Source organism: Laccaria bicolor, genomic scaffold, assembly GCF_000143565.1.
Source record: "Laccaria bicolor S238N-H82 LACBIscaffold_49 genomic scaffold, whole genome shotgun sequence".
Lineage (NCBI taxonomy): Eukaryota > Fungi > Basidiomycota > Agaricomycetes > Agaricales > Hydnangiaceae > Laccaria > Laccaria bicolor.
In genome coordinates, this window is record NW_001889920.1 from 185,432 (window position 1) to 208,410 (window position 22,979).

The 22,979-nt window shown below is 46.6% G+C and overlaps 6 protein-coding genes across 6 annotated transcripts; 4 read left to right on the plus strand and 2 right to left on the minus strand.

Annotated features, from left to right (window-relative positions):
* Positions 1-1,825: 1,825 nt before the first annotated feature.
* Positions 1,826-3,536, plus strand: LbPR_A3 (aspartic peptidase A1; the record flags this gene model as incomplete). Its single annotated transcript, XM_001887901.1, has 9 exons — positions 1,826-2,118; positions 2,252-2,324; positions 2,380-2,487; positions 2,536-2,570; positions 2,623-2,648; positions 2,696-2,842; positions 2,893-3,023; positions 3,076-3,246; positions 3,300-3,536. The coding sequence occupies 9 exons, from the start codon at positions 1,826-1,828 to the stop codon at positions 3,534-3,536; spliced, it is 1,221 nt and encodes a 406-aa protein (XP_001887936.1).
* A 770-nt stretch (positions 3,537-4,306) lies between these two features.
* Positions 4,307-4,682, minus strand: LACBIDRAFT_310999 (uncharacterized protein; the record flags this gene model as incomplete). Its single annotated transcript, XM_001887931.1, has 2 exons — positions 4,307-4,409; positions 4,462-4,682. 2 exons carry the CDS (start codon positions 4,680-4,682, stop codon positions 4,307-4,309), a joined length of 324 nt encoding a protein of 107 aa, XP_001887966.1.
* Positions 4,683-6,284: 1,602 nt separating this feature from the next.
* Positions 6,285-8,205, plus strand: LACBIDRAFT_239939 (uncharacterized protein; the record flags this gene model as incomplete). The annotated part of the gene is made up of 9 exons (XM_001887902.1): positions 6,285-6,461; positions 6,510-6,638; positions 6,697-6,862; positions 6,917-7,000; positions 7,056-7,152; positions 7,212-7,335; positions 7,397-7,510; positions 7,572-7,746; positions 7,793-8,205. The coding sequence occupies 9 exons, from the start codon at positions 6,285-6,287 to the stop codon at positions 8,203-8,205; spliced, it is 1,479 nt and encodes a 492-aa protein (XP_001887937.1).
* Positions 8,206-12,095: 3,890 nt separating this feature from the next.
* On the plus strand, positions 12,096-13,748 carry LACBIDRAFT_333302 (uncharacterized protein; the record flags this gene model as incomplete). Its single annotated transcript, XM_001887903.1, has 4 exons — positions 12,096-12,420; positions 12,987-13,015; positions 13,178-13,221; positions 13,460-13,748. 4 exons carry the CDS (start codon positions 12,096-12,098, stop codon positions 13,746-13,748), a joined length of 687 nt encoding a protein of 228 aa, XP_001887938.1.
* A 250-nt stretch (positions 13,749-13,998) lies between these two features.
* On the minus strand, positions 13,999-14,950 carry LACBIDRAFT_311003 (uncharacterized protein; the record flags this gene model as incomplete). Its single annotated transcript, XM_001887932.1, has 3 exons — positions 13,999-14,327; positions 14,383-14,896; positions 14,948-14,950. 3 exons carry the CDS (start codon positions 14,948-14,950, stop codon positions 13,999-14,001), a joined length of 846 nt encoding a protein of 281 aa, XP_001887967.1.
* A 6,270-nt stretch (positions 14,951-21,220) lies between these two features.
* On the plus strand, positions 21,221-22,031 carry LACBIDRAFT_333305 (uncharacterized protein; the record flags this gene model as incomplete). Its single annotated transcript, XM_001887904.1, has 4 exons — positions 21,221-21,294; positions 21,565-21,794; positions 21,874-21,892; positions 21,959-22,031. The coding sequence occupies 4 exons, from the start codon at positions 21,221-21,223 to the stop codon at positions 22,029-22,031; spliced, it is 396 nt and encodes a 131-aa protein (XP_001887939.1).
* Between the last annotated feature and the right edge of the window lie 948 nt (positions 22,032-22,979).

Consider the following 22,979-nt stretch of genomic DNA (forward strand, 5'->3'; position numbering starts at 1 on the left):
GTATTCAACCACTTTTGGGCTCGATTTTACTTAATAACATCACGCTGACGTTGAGCCACTGTTTGATTCCGACATCCTGCCTCCGACCATATACCGTTACATCTGGCTTCCTTTTCGTTCCTTCTCTTCCTAAGGACAGTGCACCTCTTAGGGGTGGCCTGTTCGCGGTAAGGCCACGTCATCCATCAGCGTATACAAAAAATTGACGTTGGATTTCCCAGCCCATTTTATCCTGAAGAAGCAAGGCTGGAGTGCCGCAAGAACTCCGGGGTGCTCTCTACGAGGGTTAACGTTGGACGTTGCACCAGAGAAGGCCGTTCTGGGTGAGTAGTTTTGCTGTCTTGATGTTGAACTACGCCCAACTCATATGTGTCTCTACGGAAGCTGGAGCGCCTTGCGCTGAGGTTTGAACGTGCTCAAGTCAAACTATGCCCATCACATGGCATTGGTGCATCTACCGGTTACACCTGGTCTTGGTCAATCCCTCTCAACCACGCCTTTTGGTGCCCTTCAACTTTAGGGGTATGGCGAAGACGATGGTCTTCAATTGCGCCTATGAGAGACAACTTTGTGCAATATCGTTTTACCGCCATTCTATGGGCCCAGTCTATGAGTCAGGAAGGATGAATGAGCGAGGAGCTTGGGCTTCTGACCGGCTGGGATGGGGCTAGTCTTCACTGTTTCCTTGCCGTCCTCAAGGCTCATCTCATATCCGCCTCATTTTCGGAGTGGGCAATGAAGACAAACTTCTAAAGGCCGGAAGCGTTCTGGAGAGCACGGTTGTTTGGAAATCGGGTGTACGTACCACTTGAATTGTTGTCGTTGCGCAGGTTTATCACGGTTCGTTCATTCTTTCAAGCCCTCATGCAGCAAATGCAATCGATCGCCTTGACGAGCCCTATCCTTGATACAAGCGACGGTTCAAATCTTTTGCGAGGGTGCAAATTGTGATTATAAGCATCAAGCAACACGGGTTTCTGCTGCAGCATCATCCATCCCCTTCCCCCAGTTGCCAGAAACAAGGGGTTGCATCAACCACAAACAATTATAACCACCAAGCGGTGATTGAATGTTCACGGGTGAGTCCGCTATCCTCACTAGTTCGCGAACATAGGGAAGGACTTTGAGGCAACAAGATTAACGTTCTAAATATCCTGACTTAGGATTCGCCATGACTCAATCCCCCACGATAGTCCGGTACTCAGGGGCTCCTGGCTGATTCTAAACTTCTTTCATTTAGGCCTCTGAGCGATTTCTCAGACCCGGCGTGGCGCGACGCCGCTACGTTGGAGATGCCAATAGGATGGTTCTGCGATCTAATCCGTATTCCTTTTGTCTGGTTGATAAACCATTGGTCATCTTGTGAGCAACGCCGCCTCTATTCCAGCCCATTCCTCTTGGTTAAATTTCGCACTTGCAATGCTCTAGCCGCTCCCCGGCAATGATTGAGCTCGTTCACTGGCACTCCTTGCCTCCTCTAGTAATTCTCGTACTGTCCTTGCTCCTCGAGAATAGTTATCAGGGCACGATTCACGCATTCTGGTCTATTTTTGCTATCCTTAGACCAGCGTTATAAATCGACTTCGCGGAAGGCAGGAAGTTCTTGGCCATTCTAGCGATTCCGCCATGAGCCAGTTATTTACCCCACACAGCTCAGCCACCTAGGGCCGCCTATCTGATTCGACGTTCTTTATTCGGGCCCCTGAAGAGCGATCCGTCAAGAAGGCGTGGCGTAACGTCGCCTTATCGAATAGTATAAAAGAGCTCTCCTTGACCATTGAGAGTTCTTAAGCTGCTGCTGCTGCTTTTCAGTCTGCACTTCGTCATGACCCTTACATCTTTCCTCTCTTCGCTTCTTTTGCTCGCTTTGCTCGCTGCTGCCAAACCAGTCGTCGTGAACCGATTCCCGGTGACGCTGCCGTTGACCAGATTCATCAACTCCACCGGTGTCTACAACCTCCTGCAACATGATCAGGCTCGCGCACAAGTGTTCAAGTTAAAGAATCGTGCCCTTGGGAGAGGCAGCGCTCCGGCCGCCATAATCAACGAGCCGATTACTAATGCCTTCGTCTATTACTTACGCTGCATCGGTTGGCGTTGGCAGTCCAGCTACAACTTGTGAGTAGGATTTCATCGTGCTCTGCGTATTTTAATAGGTTGTTGCCGTGTTCAGATTCGCTTCTTATTGACACCGGAAGGCTAGTCCTACATATCAAGAGTGATGTGCCGATAACAGTATCTGAACGGATAGCTCCAACACCTGGCTTGGCGCAGGAAAAAAGTACGTACTTAGCAGCACTAGCAAATTTACTGGCGATCTCGTGGTAAGTCTCGATTCTTAACCCCTGCGTCCCCGATGTTCCATTGAATGTCATCTAGTACGTTCGCTATGGATCTGGCTTCTTCTCAGGATCGGAGTGGAATGATACAGTCACAATTGAACCTGGTTTGGTCATTCCTAAGCAATCAATTGGCGTTGCAGTGGTGGTAAGATTTGAGCTTCCCCACTTTTTACTACTCCTGAGCGCCCTTCAGAGCAGTGGATTTAAAAATATCGATGGCATTCTTGGGTACAGGTTTAATTATCTCGTGGAAAGCCTCTGTCTCATCTAGGCAATGCAGTGTCGGCCCGGTTGACTTGACAGCAGGTAAGCCTACGATTCTCCCTCTCAGGTTTGTTACTCATGCAACATAGGCACTTTGACAACTAAACCTGGGTCCACAACCATCCCAACGGTAACTGATAACTTATTTAAGAATGGCGCCATCACTTCGAACGAAATTGGTGTATTCTTCGCACCGATCACTCAAGCACCTGGTCAGGGGGGGGAAATTACCTGGGGTATATCACCTCTCACCTACTCTTCTGCCTCAGACTCAGAATGATATCAGGCGGAGCTGACACGGCTAAATTCGACGGCTCAATCAACTACACTCCGATCACTGGAACCTCGCCCGCTAGTGCTTACTGGGGAATCGACGAGTCTATCACCTATGGAGGGACAACGATCCTCGAAACTACGGTCGGTATTGTTGACACTGCTTAGTCCTCGTTTGAAATTTTACGCCGACAAGAAATACTCAAACTTCTGCACAGGGACTACCTTGATTCTGATTGCCACCGATGCTTATAAGAAGTACCTCGTGGCTACTGGCGCCACTTTCGACAGCGCCACTGGTCTACTTACTATCACCCTCGCCGAATACAACAATCTACAGAACTTGGTCTTCACCACCCCGGACGGCGTAGGTGCTCTCATGTCCAATACCACAATTCAAGGCTCATGACGGGATTAAAGGTCCATTACACGCTCATCCCAAATGCCCAGATCTGGCCCCGTTCCCTCAACGCAAACATTGGTGGAACTCCAGGTTCCATCTACCTCATCATCGGCGACATTGGCAGCAACAGTGGGCAAGGGCTTGATTTTATTAACGGTTTCGCATTCTTGCAGCGTTTCTACTCAGTCTACGACACCGGCAACCGGCGCGTTGGACTTGCAACTACACCTTTCACGACGTCGACTGCTAATTAAGGTTGACCGGGATTGTAGACATGATGGGATCAGCCAGAGATCGACTTTCCGAGTTCTTGAAAACTTATTTCACGATTGGACTTCTAGGTTACTTACTGTAGTTTTGTATATGGGCTGAAATGCAAACCGTCTTGTTAAACGTCATGCGATGTTTTAGCAAACCGTTTCTCCACAGCCATGTACATCTATATTATATATGAGCACCAAGTAGCACATCCCTTTTGGGATGAGATACATCATTCTTGGTGGCAGGTCGCAGTGACTTGTCGAATTGGGAGGACGATCTCCTTGAAAGCTAGCTTCACATGAGACGCGAAGTGAGATAAAAATCTCACGGGTAACGCTCCAGAGTGAAGACATGTCAAAGTGGATGAGTTGTTCAAGAAAACAGTGGTGCTAAGCCCCTGATAAACAGTCAGCCAACTTGAGACTGCGCACAATGTGTAGAAATTACCTGTAAACGACAGAATCTCGGTATCCCCGCGAACCCGAGGCCCAGGCCCGAACGTTTTATTTCTAAAGTGACTCCACGACATGCTTGAGCACGATGGAATAGCTGACTGCTTCAGCTAGGGCAAGATTTTAGTGAGGTGAATTGTCGCAGCCATCCGCGGATCCGTGATAACTCACTTCCAACCTTGTCAGCCCAGACCATCCGACGTTTCAATCGTACCCAACGTCCGATAGCTCGACGAAGCTAGCAAAAGGACGGCTAAAAGGCTCAGTAAACCCTTTAGATCGGTCGGATTCCGTCAATCAGGACTTCTGTACTAAGGTAATTCCCTGATCAAAGTATCACGCCATTGTCGTGCTGTGGCCATCATTATTGCCAGCAATTCATTCATCCCTTCTACGTTTAGGGCAGTATACAATCTAAGCAAATATATGTCAGAACGGAAAGAAACACAAACGGGGAATGACGTACCTTGAAAAACGGCCCAATTCATGATGTTCAAAGATGTAGTATCCTTTTGAAAAGTGTCGTTTCCACCCTATCGTTGGCACAAACCCGTTGATTTTCCGTAAGCGGGCTGCTGCCTTTGACAAGCAAATGTGGATATTCAAGAATTGAAGCGCTGAAGCTCTGCTGAGCCTGGAGTGACGAGCGGAGTGATGAAGCTTGGAAACGTGATGAGACGCGATCATGCATGTTGACCAAAACTAGCACAACTCAAGCACGACTGGGACTCCCGAGGCATAGGACTTCAAAGCTTCAAAGCTTCAAGGACGCTGAAACTAGTACAACCGCTGCTCTTGCAAACGCCTGAAATCATACTCTTGACCTCTTCTCTGCCGCGAGTGGTTCCAGCCATTGTCATTTTGCTCAACTTGTGGCTTTGCATTCCTAATGATATGGGGCCAGATGGATAGCTCTTTGGAATAGAAGTTTCATGCGTAGTGATACTGCGAAGATGACAACAGTATGTCTGTCGAATGTACTCTAATTCTTCTCTTCCTGAAACACCCCCCAGGCAATAAGAGGTGTATGAGTGCACCGCAATATTTACCTTAGACCCACGCCAGTGTGTTCCGATGAGGTCTCCAGCATATGCTACTGTATACTTCACGTCGGAACAAGCGACAAAATCCCGTCATCCGTTCCAACTGAAAACTAAAGGTTTCTTTTACACCACCGCCGAGCCACAAATGCCAGGCGAATTCCGCTTCCGCAGTACGTAGGACGACAGCTTTTCATCTGGCGTTGATCTCGGCAAGCAGGAGGTACTGTCAATGATGCGTACCCTCGTCTCCGTTCTGGCGTGCAGAAAATTCAGCATAGACTTTTGGAGGACCAGCTTATGTCGTAGTCCCTCGTGTCGAGGTTTGCCAAGATCGATGCGACGAGAACGAAGTTCGGCTCGACATCTATGTCTTTGTTCAGCCTCACTACACCTCTCTATATGAACCTCTTGTTTGTTCGAAGTCTATTTAACAGCTGTCGGTCTCACCTTTAGCAAGAGGTGGAAAGGCAACTTTAACATCTTCCCCTATCCAAAGGGCTCACCGGATCGAGCGTTCCCTTATGGTGGCACGGTACCTTTCTTTCGAAGGTGACAATAGTACTTCTTCTTTTCATGAAACACCCCACAGACAACTTGATAAGAAGAGGTGTATGAGTAGCACCGCGATATTTACCTCCGAGGTTTCCAGCGTAGCATATGCTGTTGTGTACTTCACTTCGAGACAAGCGAGAACATCCCGTCACACGGTCGGTTTCTTGAACTGATTTCAGTGGCTGGCTTCTGAATTGATGAATACTTTGTATCAGTGCGGAACTATGTCCATTTAGACCTGCTCATGCCGGAACGGAGAATTGATTGGATTTCTAAAAAGCGTCGAAGGAACCCATGACTGCCACGAAGTCAGCACAGGAGCTCCGCGTCGAGATAGCCATGATTGATTTCCCCAGCCGCTTATCATGTAAAAATTGCCAGGTTGCGCAATGGGCCCTTGTGGCGAACCTAATGCCAAGCAATAAGTCGGATCCTCACGTTTTGTTCATGGAAACGCGTCGTTTAGGTTGTGTTGGGTGAGGAGAACCCATGGAGCCCGAGGCGTCTCTGTTTCGGATCTACCTCTCTCGAAGCCATCATGGTTCCATGGCTTACGGTACATAATCTATGTACCTTGCTCTTGCCCGCACAGCAACCATGACGGTTGCCCTTGACTGGCTCCTCTCTATCAACGAGCGCTCCTACCAACTCCTCTTTCTCGGCGCCGTCGTATCTGTCGTATTGCTGGTTTACCATGTCGGCGAAACTCGTAAAGTGCGTCCGCCAAGCCCTCCATGTCCTAGAGGATTCATCCCCACTGCAGCTGAAGCATATCCCTACCATGGGTTTCGAGTCCCCAATTTTATCTTACCTTGACGCCTTTCGCTATTTCACCAACTCGAAGACCCTCGTTGACGAGACAGTTGCCAAGGTGTGTCATGCAATTCAAAGGTGTTCCATTTCTGACGAATGCGTATAGTTCCCGAATAAAATTGTCAAAGTGCCAGACTTTTCAAAGTGGAAGGTGGTAGTGTCTGAAGCTAATGCGATCCAAGAACTGGGTTCAATCTCCGAGCACGTGCTGTCGTCCTTGGACGCTGTCAGCGAGGTGCTGTACACCAAATTCTCGGATGATCTATGGCACTTTATTAATCTATCACTCTCAGTTTCTTCAAACATTTTACACCTTTGGCCCAGGCGTTAAACGATCACCATATCACATTCCTATCATCCGGTCACAACTTACTCGAGCCCTTCCAAAACTTGTTCCGGAAGTGCATGACGAGGTTGTTTCTGCTTTCAATGACTTGGTTGTCCTACCCAACGATTTCGGTCAGCCGTTTGTGGTGATGGCTTTTACTTTCATTCTCACGAAGTCTTGGCCAGAATGGAAGACAATTACAGCATTAGGAACGATGACAACAGTAGTTTGCAGAGCGACCAACCGCACTATTGTTGGCCTTCCTTTGTGTCAGTCGTCGCCCATTGTCGTATCCGTGAATTCATGTTTATGATCTCGGTTCAGGTCGTAATCCGGACTATCTGGAGCTCACCACCCAATTCGCTGCTGATGTTGTCACAATGAGCTCCATCCTCCGATTGGTACCTCCATTCCTGAGGCCGTATGTCTCATTGTCTTTCACACTTAATTTTTATTTTGAGATTCGGCCTTTTGCAATAGGATTATCAACCGCCTGTTTTCCAAGCTCCCCCAACGTCTTCAGCGGGGAATGAAGCACCTCAAGCCGATCATCGACTCTCGCAAGGAAGAACAGGAAAAGATTGGTAATGGTTATGAGAAGCCGGTTGGTTTTCTTACGTCCTTGACCACTATACCGTTGCTCAACGTCGGACGATTTCTATCAGCTTGACTTCCTAACGTGGCTTATGGAAGCAGCCCAGGGTGAGGAACAAACTCTAGAGAATCTTACAAGACGAATTTTTGTTGTGAATTTTGCAGCGATTCACACCTCTTCGATGGTGAATCCCAATTAATACCTACATATCATCCCTTACACCGAATTGATCGAGGGAATTCCAGTCATTTGTGCATGCCCTCTTCTATTTAGCCGCCCTACCCGAATACATTGGGCCTCTTCGCGCAGAAGTTGAAGAGGTCATTGAACGCGAGGGCTGGACCAAAGAGGCTCTGGATCAGATGCACAAGGTCGACAGTTTCATCAAAGAGTCGCAGCGAAAGACTTCGCTGGTCACTCGTGAGTGCCGCTCCATCCTGTATATGCTTTACGCTGACAGAAACAGTCGCGATGGAACGAATTGCCAGGGAGGATTACACATTCGCGGATGGCACCCGTATTCCTCAAGGAACTACGGTCGGTGTCAATCTTGCACAAGCACATCACGACCCGGAAACGTACGAAAATCCCAAACAGTTTGATGGCTTCCGCTTTGCGAAAATGAGGCTCCAGCAGGATAGTAAGAAATATGATATTGTTTCCACCTCCCCAGAGTTCTTCACTTTCGGATACGGGCGTCATGCGTGTCCTGGACGCTACTTCGCAGCTTGCGAGCTCAAGATCATGCTCGCGCACACTGTTCTCAACTACGACGTGAAGATGGAGAATGAGGGCGTGCGGCCCCCTGATGTCTGGTGGGCATCGTGGTGTCTGCCCAATCCGAAGGGTAAAGTTATGTTCCGCAAACGTGCAACGTAGAGAGGTTCGGAACTGATGTATGTATGTCGATGATGATGGATTTGTACGTTTTGGTAGTGATACGTTTGGTGGCTGCTTCGTGGGTGTCGAGGCTCTGCAAGGCCGGTTCCCATTTTTCAGAATCCGAAGTTGAACTCGATGAAATGGGGGATCGAAGACGAACTTGACAATGCCAAGTGAACATTGCAGGGATTGAAGTTGAATTCACGGTAGCAGAAGTGGAAGGCACTTCTCGAAAATGAAGTTGACGTTGAAACATACTATGCACAATACGCGGACGAACATGCTCCGCGTGGACACACGTCCGTTTCGCGTCCGCCGTCTGAGATTGGGATTTAGAAGCACGACAAAACGGTGACCTCCCAATTCCGAGTGCGTGGAGTAGAGGTTGTGTCCTAAGTCCAACCTTTTTAAACCTAAACTTCCTTTCACGTCATTCAGGCCCACAGAAACCCTGGCATTCCTCCACTGGGCACCCGAAATTAAGCACAACACCCTCAGTCGCGCGCTGAGCCCAACCAGCATCGAACACGTCGATTCTAACAGTGGGGGGGACTTCGCGTGGCGACCCCGAGGAGTGGAGGGTAGGATGGAGAATTTGAAGTGGAGGGAGAGGCAGTTGTGGAGGGATTCGAAGTGGAATGGGGGATTGAGGCAGAAGGGGAAGTTCGGAGGGTTACTTAGAGGAAAGGGCCGAGTGCCAATAGTATGGGAACCAAATCGAACGTCTACTCTGCAACACCCTCGTCGACCGGCACCCTGCAGCTGTTTGAGGAGGTTCTCCACAAAGGCTCTGCACGCAGGGAGCCATGTAAACTCGGATGGCTGGGTTAGAATCTGAAGGGGCGAGGGAGGACGAAGGAGGGTCGAACCCATTCATATGCGATTATGCTGGGTTCATGTGGGTGGTTTCGGATATTGCTTCATTGGTGCTTCAACGACTACTGGTCTACACCGACCCACTGGTTGCATGAGCACTTGTGTGTGTTTCCAGAGTAGTGGCCTGGGAGTAGGCCTTGAGCAGGACTTGATCATCGCGCGTATCTGAGGCTGGCCATTTTACGTTGTAAGAAAGAAGTTCAACATTCGAGCAACGTACCTTTGTCACCAATGTCCTCCCAATACTTAGCATGTGGGTGAAGTCTCGTCAGGTAGACGACCAACGGACGACGGCTAGCTCTCGCCCAAGTGTTGACTTTCGCTGGTGATGGATGCCAAGGTATGAGATTCAGAAATCGCTGTGCTTTGGAGATCAACACAACTTTACTTAGACTCATTCACTTGGCTCTACACCAACTCATCTCACGTCTTTCTAATTCGGCTGGCAACGAGGCGGCGAGGCCATGGCACTTGACACGTTCCCAGACCTGCCGTTTGAACGCACATTCTGAGCGCTAGTCTTTCTGCTTTCACACTGCCACCATGATTTCCTCCGCGATTGGGAGCTCTGCCAGATGCCCCAGCATCGAGATTTTAGGCAAGTCCTCCCACAAATTTGCCACTGCTGAAGCTGAACATTTTCCCTGTCCCAGAAATCCACGTTACATCGCAGAGTGTTCTCAAATCGGTCGAGCTTTCGATCGGATCGTTCAAGCAGGAATACCCCTGTCTCCCGGGCGCAAGGACCCACACATTTGAGTTAGCATCCCCCTGGTGAGCTGATGGTCATGTATAGCATTAGACGATGGCAAACCCAGTCCGAGTAGTCAACTTTCGCCATCAGAGCCCCTTTATGTTCGAGTCCGATATCGCGAATTGTTTCTGGGTACATCGAAGAATAAGATACACCTCGATGAATTGTTAAGCAACGTAGACCCCCACTCCTCTGGAAAACAAGGTTTGCCTCCCTTTTGCAATCGCTCCTGTTTTGTTGAAACAGAACTTTCTACTCTAGAATGGTCAAAATCATTTGACAAGTTCGATGTCGTCCTCAAAGTGAAGTTTAGCCCATACGCAGGGGTGTGTACACTTCTTCCTCGAAATGAAAGTCATCCGCCTAATGCAGGTGCGATCGATCTTAGAATGCTTCAACCGACGCAGAATCTTCGACGTTATCCACGCTGGTCGAACGGTTAGTCTGCTCAACCCCCGACCAATGTGGCTTACCTTACTGCTAGGTTCCGAGTTCTGGTCATCGGCAACGTAGCTCTCTCACATCTCTAGATCTCTCATGCACTAGCTTATAGTTTTGTTGTTGCAGAGTGGTGCAGGGAAATCCTCCCTTATCAATGAATGCTTCGGCGTCAAGGATGCTGTGAGGTCACTTCACCATCTTCTCAAAATCCGCTACTAAAGCTTGTCCTTCCCCAGACCGTGTCTCATTCAACAGCTGGCATATCAAATATCAATACTGCGATCATAGCCAATAAAAATGGAAAGTTTGTTCTGCACGAGTGTCAGGGCTTCGAGCATGGCGAGGGTGAAAACTTCCAGACAGTTGTCGATTTTTTGAAGGCTCGGAAGGACATGCCAAATGTGAGGGATCAGGTTCATGCTGTCTGGTATGTATCGCATCTCGATCACTTGTGTGAAAGAGGGTGATCAAGGTGTTGCGCAGGCTTTGTTTCCAAGTACCCTTGTCTGAAGGCGATCGATTGTTAGAAGCTGGGGTGGAAGACTTACTCTGTATGAAGTCCAGCGGAAAACTTGGCCCTGGTAGGTTTTTGACGGATTATGGTCGACGATCACTCACTCTTCGATTTAGTTCCTGTGATCACTGTCTTTACGAAGTATGACCGGCTCGTAACGGAGGTCAAATATTGTAACGGCATGGAGTTCATGTGCCGTACGAAAACCTTGCATCCGGACGCGCGCAATGCACTTTTGGTCAAGGAGACACAGAAGAGGTTCGAAACACTCTGTGTCCGTCCCTTTAGGGAAGTGGTCGGCCCAGACTTCCCTTACATTACTGTCTCAAGTAAGTTCTTGACCGGTTTTTTTCTAAATTTGTGTTTACATTCGCGATTGCAGCTAAGAAAGGGTACAATGGTTCCTTGAGGGACCTTACTGCACTCACTGCAAAATGTGTGAAAGAATGCCTCGCAGTGGGGGTCCCTTGATCTGGGACCAGTGTGTTCCTGAGCTCCAAAACGCGAACGTTACGATGATGATTGAACTCGATTGGATTCCGGGCACCTAGCCACCCGTCTACGAGGTTTACGAGCTGCAGGCGTTTGGCAATCACACCAGGGGCGGGCTTCAGAGCCTATCTCGTGTAGATGGTAAGTGCTCATCGTGAGGAGCACTTCCTCTGAATCACAAGCTCACAATCAAGCGCTCTTTGCTCTCGAAGTCACCCCAGATCGCGAACCTGGGCCGACCCTAGTTGACACCAGGAAGTTTCTCGTTGTTTCTAGGTGCAAATGCGCTTCTCGGCGTCCCGAAGCATTCGATTTTCGTCGTGGACCTGGTAGCCTGAAGGAGAAGCGGTTTCTCTGTTGACGTTTAACTATGTATGAATTATCTTGACCTTGGGCTCACGGACAGATGGGTACTTTGATGCGTGCCCCCTACACGGCTTGTAACCTCCCTCCTCACGCCAATGAATCCGTTTTTTCTGCTCTCCCTACCTTCCCCCTTGAGCTGCGTCTCCTGTCTGGAACCTAAGGTGTCTCAGACAATCCCACCCCTATATAATCAGACAACCTCCCAAGGTCGCCTCTCTACCACTATTTTCTCTAAGATGGGTGATCCGAGCTGTCTCCGCTTTGTACCCTCCTCTACCGCCACCACCCCCATTGACTGGGCTAAAGTCCCTGAAGCATCCAAAAAATATTTCCTCGAAGACTATTGTATCAACTTCTTCGAGATGGACCGAGTCTGACTCAAACTCCGAGGGGCCCCGATTCAAAACACGTCCACTCCCCGGGACCATTGGCGACCTTGCGAAGATGTTCGATGGATACAAATTCTTCGGCTACATGACACCTGAACTCTGCACGCTCCTCCTTGACATCAGCGAGTTTGGGCTCGTCAAACCCCACTCTAGTACTGAAACCCCCGGTCTTCCAGTTGGCCCGCGCTTCTACATGAAGTATCTGTCCGAAATTTGGTTTGTCCTTTTCGTGCCAGGTTGCAGGGATGGGATTACCGGCTACAGCCCAGAAATACCAGACATTGAGGACTTGGATGAAGACGAGGACTCGTATGAAGAACAGGAAGCCGAGGGGATTGCACGTGAAAAGGCATTGGCTGAGGATTACGACGCGAAGCTTCGTGAGGAGGTTAGTCGAATGGGAACGGCCGGGGTAGCAGCCTTAAAAAGGGCGGCTGGATGGGCGGGTTCCACGTTGAAAAGCAGTATGGAATCTGCACAGCTGACGGAGGCAATCATGGGACTTCCAACTGACCATCCGGCGTTTGTGGCTATGATGCAAAATTGGACAAGCTTGGTGACTCGTCGGTGAAGTGTCGAAAATCCTGGGAAACCCTGTCCGTGTTGAAGAGTTTGTAGAGTCGAAGCATTCGTGGATTCAAATGTTTTATAATTTTCTGAGCCTTCAGGATCAATGCGTTTCTTGTCTTTATCTACACATCTCCTGTATTCGGCAACAGCTCCAAGTGCCAAGATCCATCGTACACGTTGATTTGTCTGCCTGGGATTCGATATAACCTTCTTGCTGATGACATACTCAACATCCGTAAAGAAGGTTGAGTTCCTGTGTTGACCCGAGAGTCAGTGGTATGAATAAGGGCGACTAAAATGGTAGGTCAAAGATTATGCCTTTGTTTGGGAGTCGAACCCAGCTTTCCTAACTGACGACACCACAGGTGTGTTGTAGTCGCCAAATTACTAACAAAGACGTTGAAGGTGTGTGTCTCTGACAGATTGTGAGCTTGGATACGAAGGTCTGGTGCTTGGTGACTTGAAGCAGGCTGTCTTCATTGCATAATGGGGGCGTTGATTTTTGCAAGCGTAAATGTACAATCTTGAAAATTTACACACTGGGATGTGATTATGCATAATAACCAGTACTTGAACCTGACAGCGCAGTGGCGAAAATGTGCAGCTCCTTGGTACGATGTGGGCGAGTGTCCATACTTTCTTCCGAGATTGATATCGTTCTAAGCTGGCATGTTCTGCATCTCCTCTAGCAGAATCACCATCTAGCATGCCAACACGATCACCATCCACACCCACACCATCCGTATGCCCAAAGCCACCTAACACCTCTCTGACTGATGCCCTCAAAAAACGCCGCGACCACCTCGTCACCAGCATCACGTGCAGGGGTATTATCACGTGCGTGTGTAGGAAAGCAGAATCAGTCGAAGACGAACTCGATAAAGCCAAAGTCAACAGCGCCGGGATTGAGGGTGAATTCACGGCCGCAGAAGTGAAAGGCACCCTCAAGGATGAAGTCGTCGTCGAAGAATCTTCGCGTGTCTGCCGTCCGAGATTGGGCTTGAGAAACGCAACAAAATGGTCACCGGTCATCTCCAATTCCAAGAGTATTGCGTGGAGAAGAGGTAGTGTCACAATTCCAACCTTTTTGAATCTCAACTTCCTTTCACCTCAAGGCCCCGGCATTCCTCCTCACTAGAGAGCTGAAATTGAGAACAGCGCCCCGTTGCGCTCAGCCAGCATCAAGACGTCGATTCTAACAGTGGGGGTTAGGTGGAGGGGGAACTTCGGGTGGCGATCACGAGGCGGAGATTATGTTTCCGAGAGTTGTCCCAGGGGTAGAGGGAAGTTCGGAGGAGGGTTGAAAGAATTTTGAGTGGGTAGAGAGGCAGTTGAGGTGGAAGACGAAGAATTCGAGGTGGAAAGGGGGATTGAGGCAAAAGGGGGTACTATTTAGAGGAAGGGCCGAGTGCCAGCTGTAGTATGGGAACCAAATCAAACGTCTGCTCTGAGCATGGCTCTTCGGACGTAGTGGATCTTCCGGACTGAATCTGGCTATGATGTTGCAGTTGCGGGTGCTGGTTGTGTTTGAAGAAGTCTTGATTGTGACGGGAAAACAAATCAAGGCCAGGACGAAGACGAGTTGATGATTTGGTGGGGCAGAAGAAGAAACCGTGTGTTTCCAAAGTGGTGGCGTGGAGATGAGGCCTTGAGCAGGACTTGGCCATCACATGCATCTGAAGGTGCTCTTCAACCTGTTGGACATCAAGATCGTTTACTGTCTTTAATTGGAAAATCGTCAGTCGCATATCTTTGGTTAGAGTGGCACCAACCTTCCACATCTTTGCTCGATAAGCAGCATGACCGAGTCGCCCATTCATCAACGTTTCTTGATAACTCGCCGACGGCAGGCGGGAACCAGCGCTTGGAGAACTTCCCTGGCACATGTCGAGAGCTGACCACTAGTCTGAGCCATCTCCCTCCTCGAGTACCACTACGCCAAATCCACATCCATCCACATCCATCCACATCCTCACAGCTCCCAGCGTCCGATCGCAAACGAGATTTGACACCCCGACATGTCAAAGAGTCATTCTCTGGCAGCTGAGGAAGTTTCCGAGTATTCTCCAAGTGATTCCCGGGTCGGTCTATAGAGTAATCCAAAGGTTGCATCTTGTCAGGCGCATGAGTCCATGGACGTAAGATTCGCGATAGAAACAATTCACCCTCCGCTGGAAAGTCGTCATAGTCGGGAAAGATACAAACAATGGTTAGGATCCGCAAAGGATGGTTTGAGCGGACGCATGCTCGATAGGGTGGATATCTTGAGATGAGCAAGAACGTGTCCTAAAGCTGTCGAGTTAGCCTTTGGACAGCTAAAGAAATAAGGTGTCGTACCATCTGGAGCGAGACAAGTTGACTCAGCAAGCCCCTCAGATGTGAGATGCCGTTAAAGGTGGCTTTCGAGTACCTGCTAGTGCTGGCGGCGAGAGGCAGTAGAAGTTCGAGACTCTGAGTTTGACCTGAAAGGACTGTAGGATAAGCTGGTCTTGCAAGAGCCGTTTCTGATTCTGTCGAACATCGGTGCTCTTGCCCAGGGCGAGGCGAATGGACACAGGGCGAACCTGTCGTGTGGGCATTGCGGAAGCTGACTTGGCGACTCGGTGGCGGGAGTCTTGCAGTAAACCACTTCGCGTTCTGTGATTGGGTGACGGCTTCTTGTATACACGTCAACACCAGTTGGGAGGAATTTTTGACTGAATATATACTTCTTGCAGAGCTTATTGTTAAAAAAAGAGAGGGCCCAGCTTTTATAGGCGTACCTCATCCGTTTGCAATGCCTTGGCCATGCGCATAGAAATTCAAACGTTCTTGAACGTTGTTCAACTCCAGCGAGCTGTCCGCTTGTTCGGCTTCAGATGCTATATGTATCTGTCTTGCCCAGTCAGGTTGGTTTGAGTCGTGCTTCGAGTTGTGGGGATCAACATGCGTGATCGCGTGCAAGTGATGGAACCTGATGGAACTGTTTGCCCAATTATCAGTTTGAAAAAGGATGGTGAGTGACTAGTGACGGAGTGAGTGACGTCACTCCTTTGGCTGACCTAGTCCAACCAAACAGCATGTGCTTATCTTGATTCTTCATCACGTCCACCATCTCAGGCATCCCAACGACAAATGTTTCCTTCAGGTACCGAATTCCGAGGGTCAGAGGATATAGGAAGACAACAGAGACGAGCACAAAACGTTCGAAGGCTCACCGCCCGCTTTCGCATCCTCATCATCGGCCGTGCCAATGCGGGGAAGACAACCATCCTCAAGCAAGTTTGCGATACAACAGAACAGCCGAAAATTTACAATCGGGAGGGTCATGAGGTATTCTATGTTCTCGACATTATCAACTAACATTGTTAATGTGGATAGATTGACTTGTCCAAGCTCAATCCAACTGCAAAGGTAATGTGAATGCACAGTCCCTATCACATTTTCCTGAAGGAGCGGCAGAGAGGAGAGCATGATGTTGAGAATGAAATGATATTCCGTAGCAACACAGGATTTGTCTTTCATGACTCATGTGGCTTCGAAGCCGGCAGAAAATTGGAGCTGGATAAAGTTAAAGCCTTCATGCAAAAGTGTTCAACAAAAAAACATCTTGGGGATCTTTTGCATGTAATTTGGTAAGTGGGCAGAGTATTAACAGTCAAATGCATCTGAATCCATACTGTGCAGGTACTGCATTCCAATGAATGATGATGCCAGACCAATTACAAGGGCAGAGTTAGATTTCTTTGCTGAGTGTGGGACTGGTAGAGGTGGGTAATTTATTGATAACTTCTCTTGAATCCAAATTTTTTTTTTGTACCCAGTTCCTGTTATTGTCTTGTTCACAAAAGCAGATATGCTTGATGCTCAAACTATCGAATGCCTGGTTGAAGCTGGAATGAGTGTTGAAGATGCTGCAATCAAAGCTCCAGAAGAATCAATTGCCATGTTTCATGAGAAATTTGGTCAGCAACTCTATGGGAAAAAGTATCCTCCAAAGGACCATGTGTATTTTCGAGGTGTATCAAACTTTTTTATTTGTAGGTCACATATTAATTGCACTTAACAGACATGCAAAATCCCCCAAGTGACTGTAGTGAACTCCTGAGGAAGACAGCAGCTGCTCTCTCAGATGACACAATCTTACAGCTGTTTCTTACAGTTCAAAAAAACAATGTGTCTCTGTCAATTGAATATGCACTTATAAGGTAGTTGCTCCATATTTACTTTTGTGATGCTAAGTTGCTGATTACCCAGAATAATAGAGTTATATTTCCTGAGTGGAAATTATTCAAAAAGAAGAGAGAGTGGAGGGAGATGGTTGAGAATATTTTGTGTTATTTTCCACATATGGTATGTGAAACTTGCTAAACTGTTCAGCTGTAGAATGAAATAATATACTTTAACAGAAAGTAAGCCAATGTCCAGCTGGTCTCTACTAGATGTTAATGAGGATATGCTTTGGTTATAAACAGAATGTAAGTTAATATTTTGCTTGGACTTATCTCTGGTAGGCATACTCTCAAACTTGATAAATAGTTTGTAAGCTTGGAGACCCTGGGCTTTCCCTGCTTGTTGCTGACAAGAGCATGCCCTGGGTTTTAACAGGATGTAAGTGAGCATCTGGCTAGCTTTGGTTGCTTGTACTGATGAGAGCATGCTCTGGCCCTGAATAGAATGTAAGTCAACATCCAGCTGGTCTTTCCTACTTCATTGTTGATAGGAGCATGTTTTGGGTTTTGAACAGGATGTAAGTCAGCATCTGGCTGGCCTTTCCTCCTTGTTGCTGATAAGACCATGCACTGGGTTTTGAACAGAATGTAAGTCAGCATCTGGCTGGCTATTCCTACTTGTTGCTGACAATGGCATTCCCTGGGTTTGAAAGGATGTAAGTCAGCATCTGGCAAACTTCTCTATTCATTGGTGATAAAGCAGGTTTTCAAACAGATTGTAAGTCAGCATCTTGCTGGCCATTTCTCTTTGTTGCTGACAAGGGCATGCTTTGGGTTTTGAACAGAATGTAAGTCATTATCTGGGCCTTCTCTGCTTGTTACTGACAAAGATATGCTTTGGTTTTGAACAGGAGGTAACTCAGCATCTGGCTGGCCATACCTCCTTGTTACTGATAGAGCATGCTTTTCGTTTTGAACAGAAAGTGAGTCATTATCTGGCTTGTCTTTTCTGGTTGTTTTTGATAAAAGCATGGTCTGTCTTTGTATAGCTTGTAAGTCTCAGCCTTCTTCACCTTTCATTTTACTAAGAATGATGAGATTGTGAGTTCAGTTGTAGATGTTTTTGCAAAACTTTTATGCTACTGTACTTTTTCACATAGCCTGTAAGTAATTTATTTTTCTTCTTATTTTCCTTTTTTGAAAATAGAAAATAATTTGTATTAACTAAATTAATTCCTATCTCTAGGTTGGGGATGTCCTCAATTATGTGGACTGGCCTTTTGTAAATATTCACTGTTGGAATGCTATCTAGTTTTCTGACCACAAGTTAATTTTACCTAGATTGGTGATGCAAAAACCTTTGAGGACATTGCTTTTTTATGTATTGGTGTGTGTAGTCTTATTTCTGACCACTCACTCATAACCACTATTTTACTGCTCAGCCACAGCTATCATTGCAGAGCACTCTTTTTTTCTGTGGAAACAGAAGCCTTCAGCATCTTCTGCCCCCATCAAACTAGCCATTGACAAACTCAACTCATCTGAGGAGTTGAAAAAAATCAAAGCTGCCATTAAGAAAGTATCTCATTTCAAAACCAAGGATCAAAAACATGAAGTTGTAAAAATTGCTTTGGAGCATTGTCTTCGTAAGTTTATAAACCCCAAAGTCTTTTAGAGTCTTCCTCTCATGTATTTGACCTAGCTTTATAAAAATTCCTAAGAATCTTTTCAGAAATTTATATATGTAATACATGTTTCTTCTTACCACCATTGTGATGTACTTTTACCTATTGTTCTTGAAAAAAACGATTGTGTCATTTTAATTTTAATTTTTTGAAAAGGGTAATGTTTACCACCTTTCCTGTTTCAAAGCTTTCATAGGTGCTGTATTCCTTTTACAGTCAAAGTAAAACCATTTTCTCTCTGGTACCTGTTGAGTAAGGGTAAGAAAATGTTATGGTGAACATACTGGGCAGTTATTACGCTCCAGTTCTATTCTTAGTTCATTTATTCAACTACACATGCTGTTCTGAAACCTTGGAGTTTCTTGATTATTCTACTTCACTTAGTTGTAAGAGGGCCAGAGAACCAACACTTAGCCATTGCACCAAAAGGCGAATAACTGAACAATTGATAGTTCAGCCACTTGGTTCTATCTATGGTGTTGGACCCTGATTCATAGGTTATGGCACAGTAAGTAAGCCAACCAGGATTACATGTATCTCAGGAATATTCATGAAGTCAGATTCTCTCCTTTGAGAAGTCATCTAAGGTTGATTCAGCTCTAATTGAGATTGGTCTTACAAAAAGATTCTAAGTTAGACTTAAATTTCAAGGTACATTCTGGAGTTCTGATGTAGAACTAGACTTGTATCACCTACACTGCCATTTGGGCCCCAGGGTGATGGCAGAATGCCAAAGTTCCTGATTGGCATTAAAACTCTCCCCTGTCGGCTATATAATTGACAGCTATTGGGCAGCCTCTTGGATCCCAGCTGGTGGCAAGGAGTTTGATTTCTGGGTATCAGCCCCCATCTAAACCTACTCACCAGCTTCACTCACAAATTATGATACCCCCACATATCTCACTGAAGTACCACATTATTTAAAATGTATAGTATATACCACCTCTTAGAAGTTAGACCATTGAATTTATATTTTCTCATATCAGATCTGCCCCCTTTGGAACAACAAAATACTTTTTTAGCAGAACAGTCCAGACACAGGTGGGAAATATGTTTGTACTCCGCAGCTTCAAGAGAGCACAAACTCCTGTCAACAACCCATGCCTCCCTTGTCATGCTCCAACAACTTCCCTGCTGCCGCCATCCACATCATGCCCCCTCTGCCATCTCCCATTCTACACCAACTTGATGCCCACACCCAACACAGATGACTGGCAAGGTGTGGATGGGGTCAAGCACTGCCAGCAACACCACTCTGACACATTGACCACCCATGTTGGTGCCTACACCAATGAGCCGCAAATCTGTTGATGCCAACCGGCTGTCACATCAACATCAATCAACCAGCATCACAGTCAACATTCCCTCACTCTCTCAAGCTCTTGTGTGGTAAGTGCTCACTGCTCATGGGAGGTTGCCATTTTGTTTGTCCAAACCTTGCCATAGTATGTCACCAACAACAACCTATCATGTCTACCTGCTAATGTGTGCATTTCCTCTTTAGACCTCTTCATCCCTGGCCATCACCCCCACCACCAGTCAACAAAAGCAGCATGTGGGATGACAGTGTATCATGATAGCAAGGAAGGGAGCCATTAGGGTAAGTAATTGCATATTACGAGCCTCTACAGTAGTACTAGTAGATTACTCATATATGAATCAATCCCTCTCATTGTTACTAAATAACAAATATCATTAATTTTTCTACACTTTGTGCTGGGATTGAGGAGGGAATTAAATGTGATATTGATTTACAGGGTCTTGCATAAATAAGTCCAGGTGGAGAATTCACAAAATGTTATTTGCAAGTAATTGGTTGTGGCTGCGCCATGACTATCATGAGGATTATGACCAGTGAAAATTGACCCTGTGCAGATCAGGTTCCCCCAGATCAAATCAATATATTTGCCAAATTTTGGCCATCTCCCCTGTTCAGATCAGCTTCCACTGATCCATTTGGCCATTTTTCAGAGTTGATTTTCACTGGGGATTATGGGTGGCACCTGTCATAAAATTACTCTCTTTGGGCACACATCAACATAAAAAAACAGCTTTTTAAAAATGTCCACCTGAACTTATTTATGCAACACACTGTATTGCATACTAGTGGCCATATTACTACCTACTTTTTGCCAGGGCAGTTAGTAGGAATCACCCACCAACACTGAGAGCCCTGAACATACAAACAGGCCATAGTTGATGGAGCCTGCTTATGGGCCGATGAGGGATAATGACCCTGTGTTGATGAATTGGCCGATGTCATCCCCACTATTGAGGTAGCGAAGGGTCGGCCAGCGACGTAAATTTAGCACAGCCAGATCAGCAGGAAGTAAGCCCAGAGAGAGTAGGTGGTATATCGGCTGATGGATGATAGCTATGCAAGGTCGGCTGACAGTTTTGAATGTTCCTGGGTTTGTGATCAGCCGAGGGCCTTAAATTCTGATTTGAGGGGTCAGCTGGTGGGATTCACATTATTGTAGTTATGGTTTGGCTGATTAATCGAGCAAATGGATACAGCTACCCAGTCAGCCGACGAAACTGGACAATTCATGAACTCTGGATCAGCCAACCTTTTACCCCTTTTCAAGATGGATTGGTATCTGTTTTCCCCTTCGCTTTTATTTTAGGCAGCCGAGCACGGTTGCTTGAGCCAGACCCAGTCGTTCCTGCTCAGTTAATATTTCTACCATGTTATCTTTATAGGCAAATTCACTTGTCCAAGACAACATCACAGGGCATTCAGTAGCTGTGCTATGGAACCATAAAAGTACAACATGGACAATTGTCCTATGGGTCATAGGGCTACCCAAATGGGCCCAATGCTCTGGACATCACTATGGGGCCATGGGTGGGCCCAGTTCCTTAAAGATACCTAAGGGTGAATGTTGGGCCCAAATGTCAGGCCAAACCAAATCCTGCCAAATAGGCATTTGGCCCAGTTATGGTCATTTGAGTGGGTTAACTTAGCCTAAGGATAGTTGTTGGGCCCAATATTGAGAGTCCCAATGGCTGTATGATGGGCCCAAAGTGTTGGGAAGCTGAAGAATTTTACCTGGTTTTTTTGCACCGGACTCCCAGTATTTTAGTGAAACTTGCAGTGATTCGGAACTTGCGACAGGTCGGAACTTTTGGGGGTTGAGTGGAACTTTTGGGTTGAGCAGAACTTTTGGGTTGAGCAGAACTTTTGGGTTGAGCAGAACTTTTGGTTTACAGAACATCTGAAAAGGACTCTGGATGTTTGCATGAATGTTCTGAAAAAAATGCGAAATGCCCGGAACATTAATTGGGGACATCCAAAACACATCCTGGGTGTCCACATAAATGTTCCGGGAAAATGCGAAATGCCTGGTACATTAATTGGAATACACACTGGACATCCAAAAAAACACCCTGGATGTCTGCATAAATGTCCCGAATAAATACACAGGACATCCAAAACGCACCCGGTATGTCCCGGAACATTAATTGGAATATATGCAGGACATCCAGAAAGCGCATGAACATTGATTCAGGACATCCGAAAAGCACTCTAAATGTCCACATAAATGTTCCGGAAAACTGCGAAATGCCCGGAACATTAATTAGAATACACACGGGACATCCAAAAAACATCCTGGATGTCCACATAAATGTTCCGAAAAAAATGCGAAATGCCCGGAACATTAATTGGAATATATGCGGGACATCCAGAAAGCGCACAAACATTGATTCAGGACATCTGAAAAGCACCCTGAATGTCCACATAAATGTTCCGGAAAAATGCGAAATGCCCGGAACATTAATTAGAATACACATAGGACATCCAAAAAACATCCTGGATGTCTGCATAAATGTTCCGAAAAAAAATGCGAAATGCCCGGAACATTAATTGGAATATATGCGGGACATCCAGAAAGCACATGGTCATTGATTCAGGACATCTGAAAATCACCCTGGATGTCCATATGAATGTTCCGGAAAAATGCAAAATTCCTGGAACATTAATTAGAATACATATGGGACATCTGAAAAACATCCTGGATGTCTGGATAAATGTCCGGAAAAAAATGCGAAATGCCCGGAACATTAATTGGACTATACACAGGACATCCAAAAAGCACCTTGGATGTCCCAGAACATGAATTGGAATATATATGGGACATCTGTTAATTGGAATATACATGAGACATGCAAAAAGCACACGAACATTGATTCAGGACATCCGAATGGCACCCTGGATGTCCATGTAAATGTTCCGAAAAAATGCGAAATGCATGGAACACTAATTGGGACATCCGCAAAGCATTCTGCATGTCCACAATTGTCTGAAGTTCCATTGTATGAACTGAATGCCATTGAACGACCTCATCTACAAGTGAACATCACCAAGTTCTGCAAAGTGAGAGAACATCAGCATTTTCTGCAAAGTGCATAAGGACCTCCATGCTTGATATCTTGGTTATCTGAGTGATTTTATACATTGCTTTTGGGTACTAGAAATTGGGGGAATAGCTCATGCACATCCTAGGAAAAGCTCATAGGCACTTTATCTTT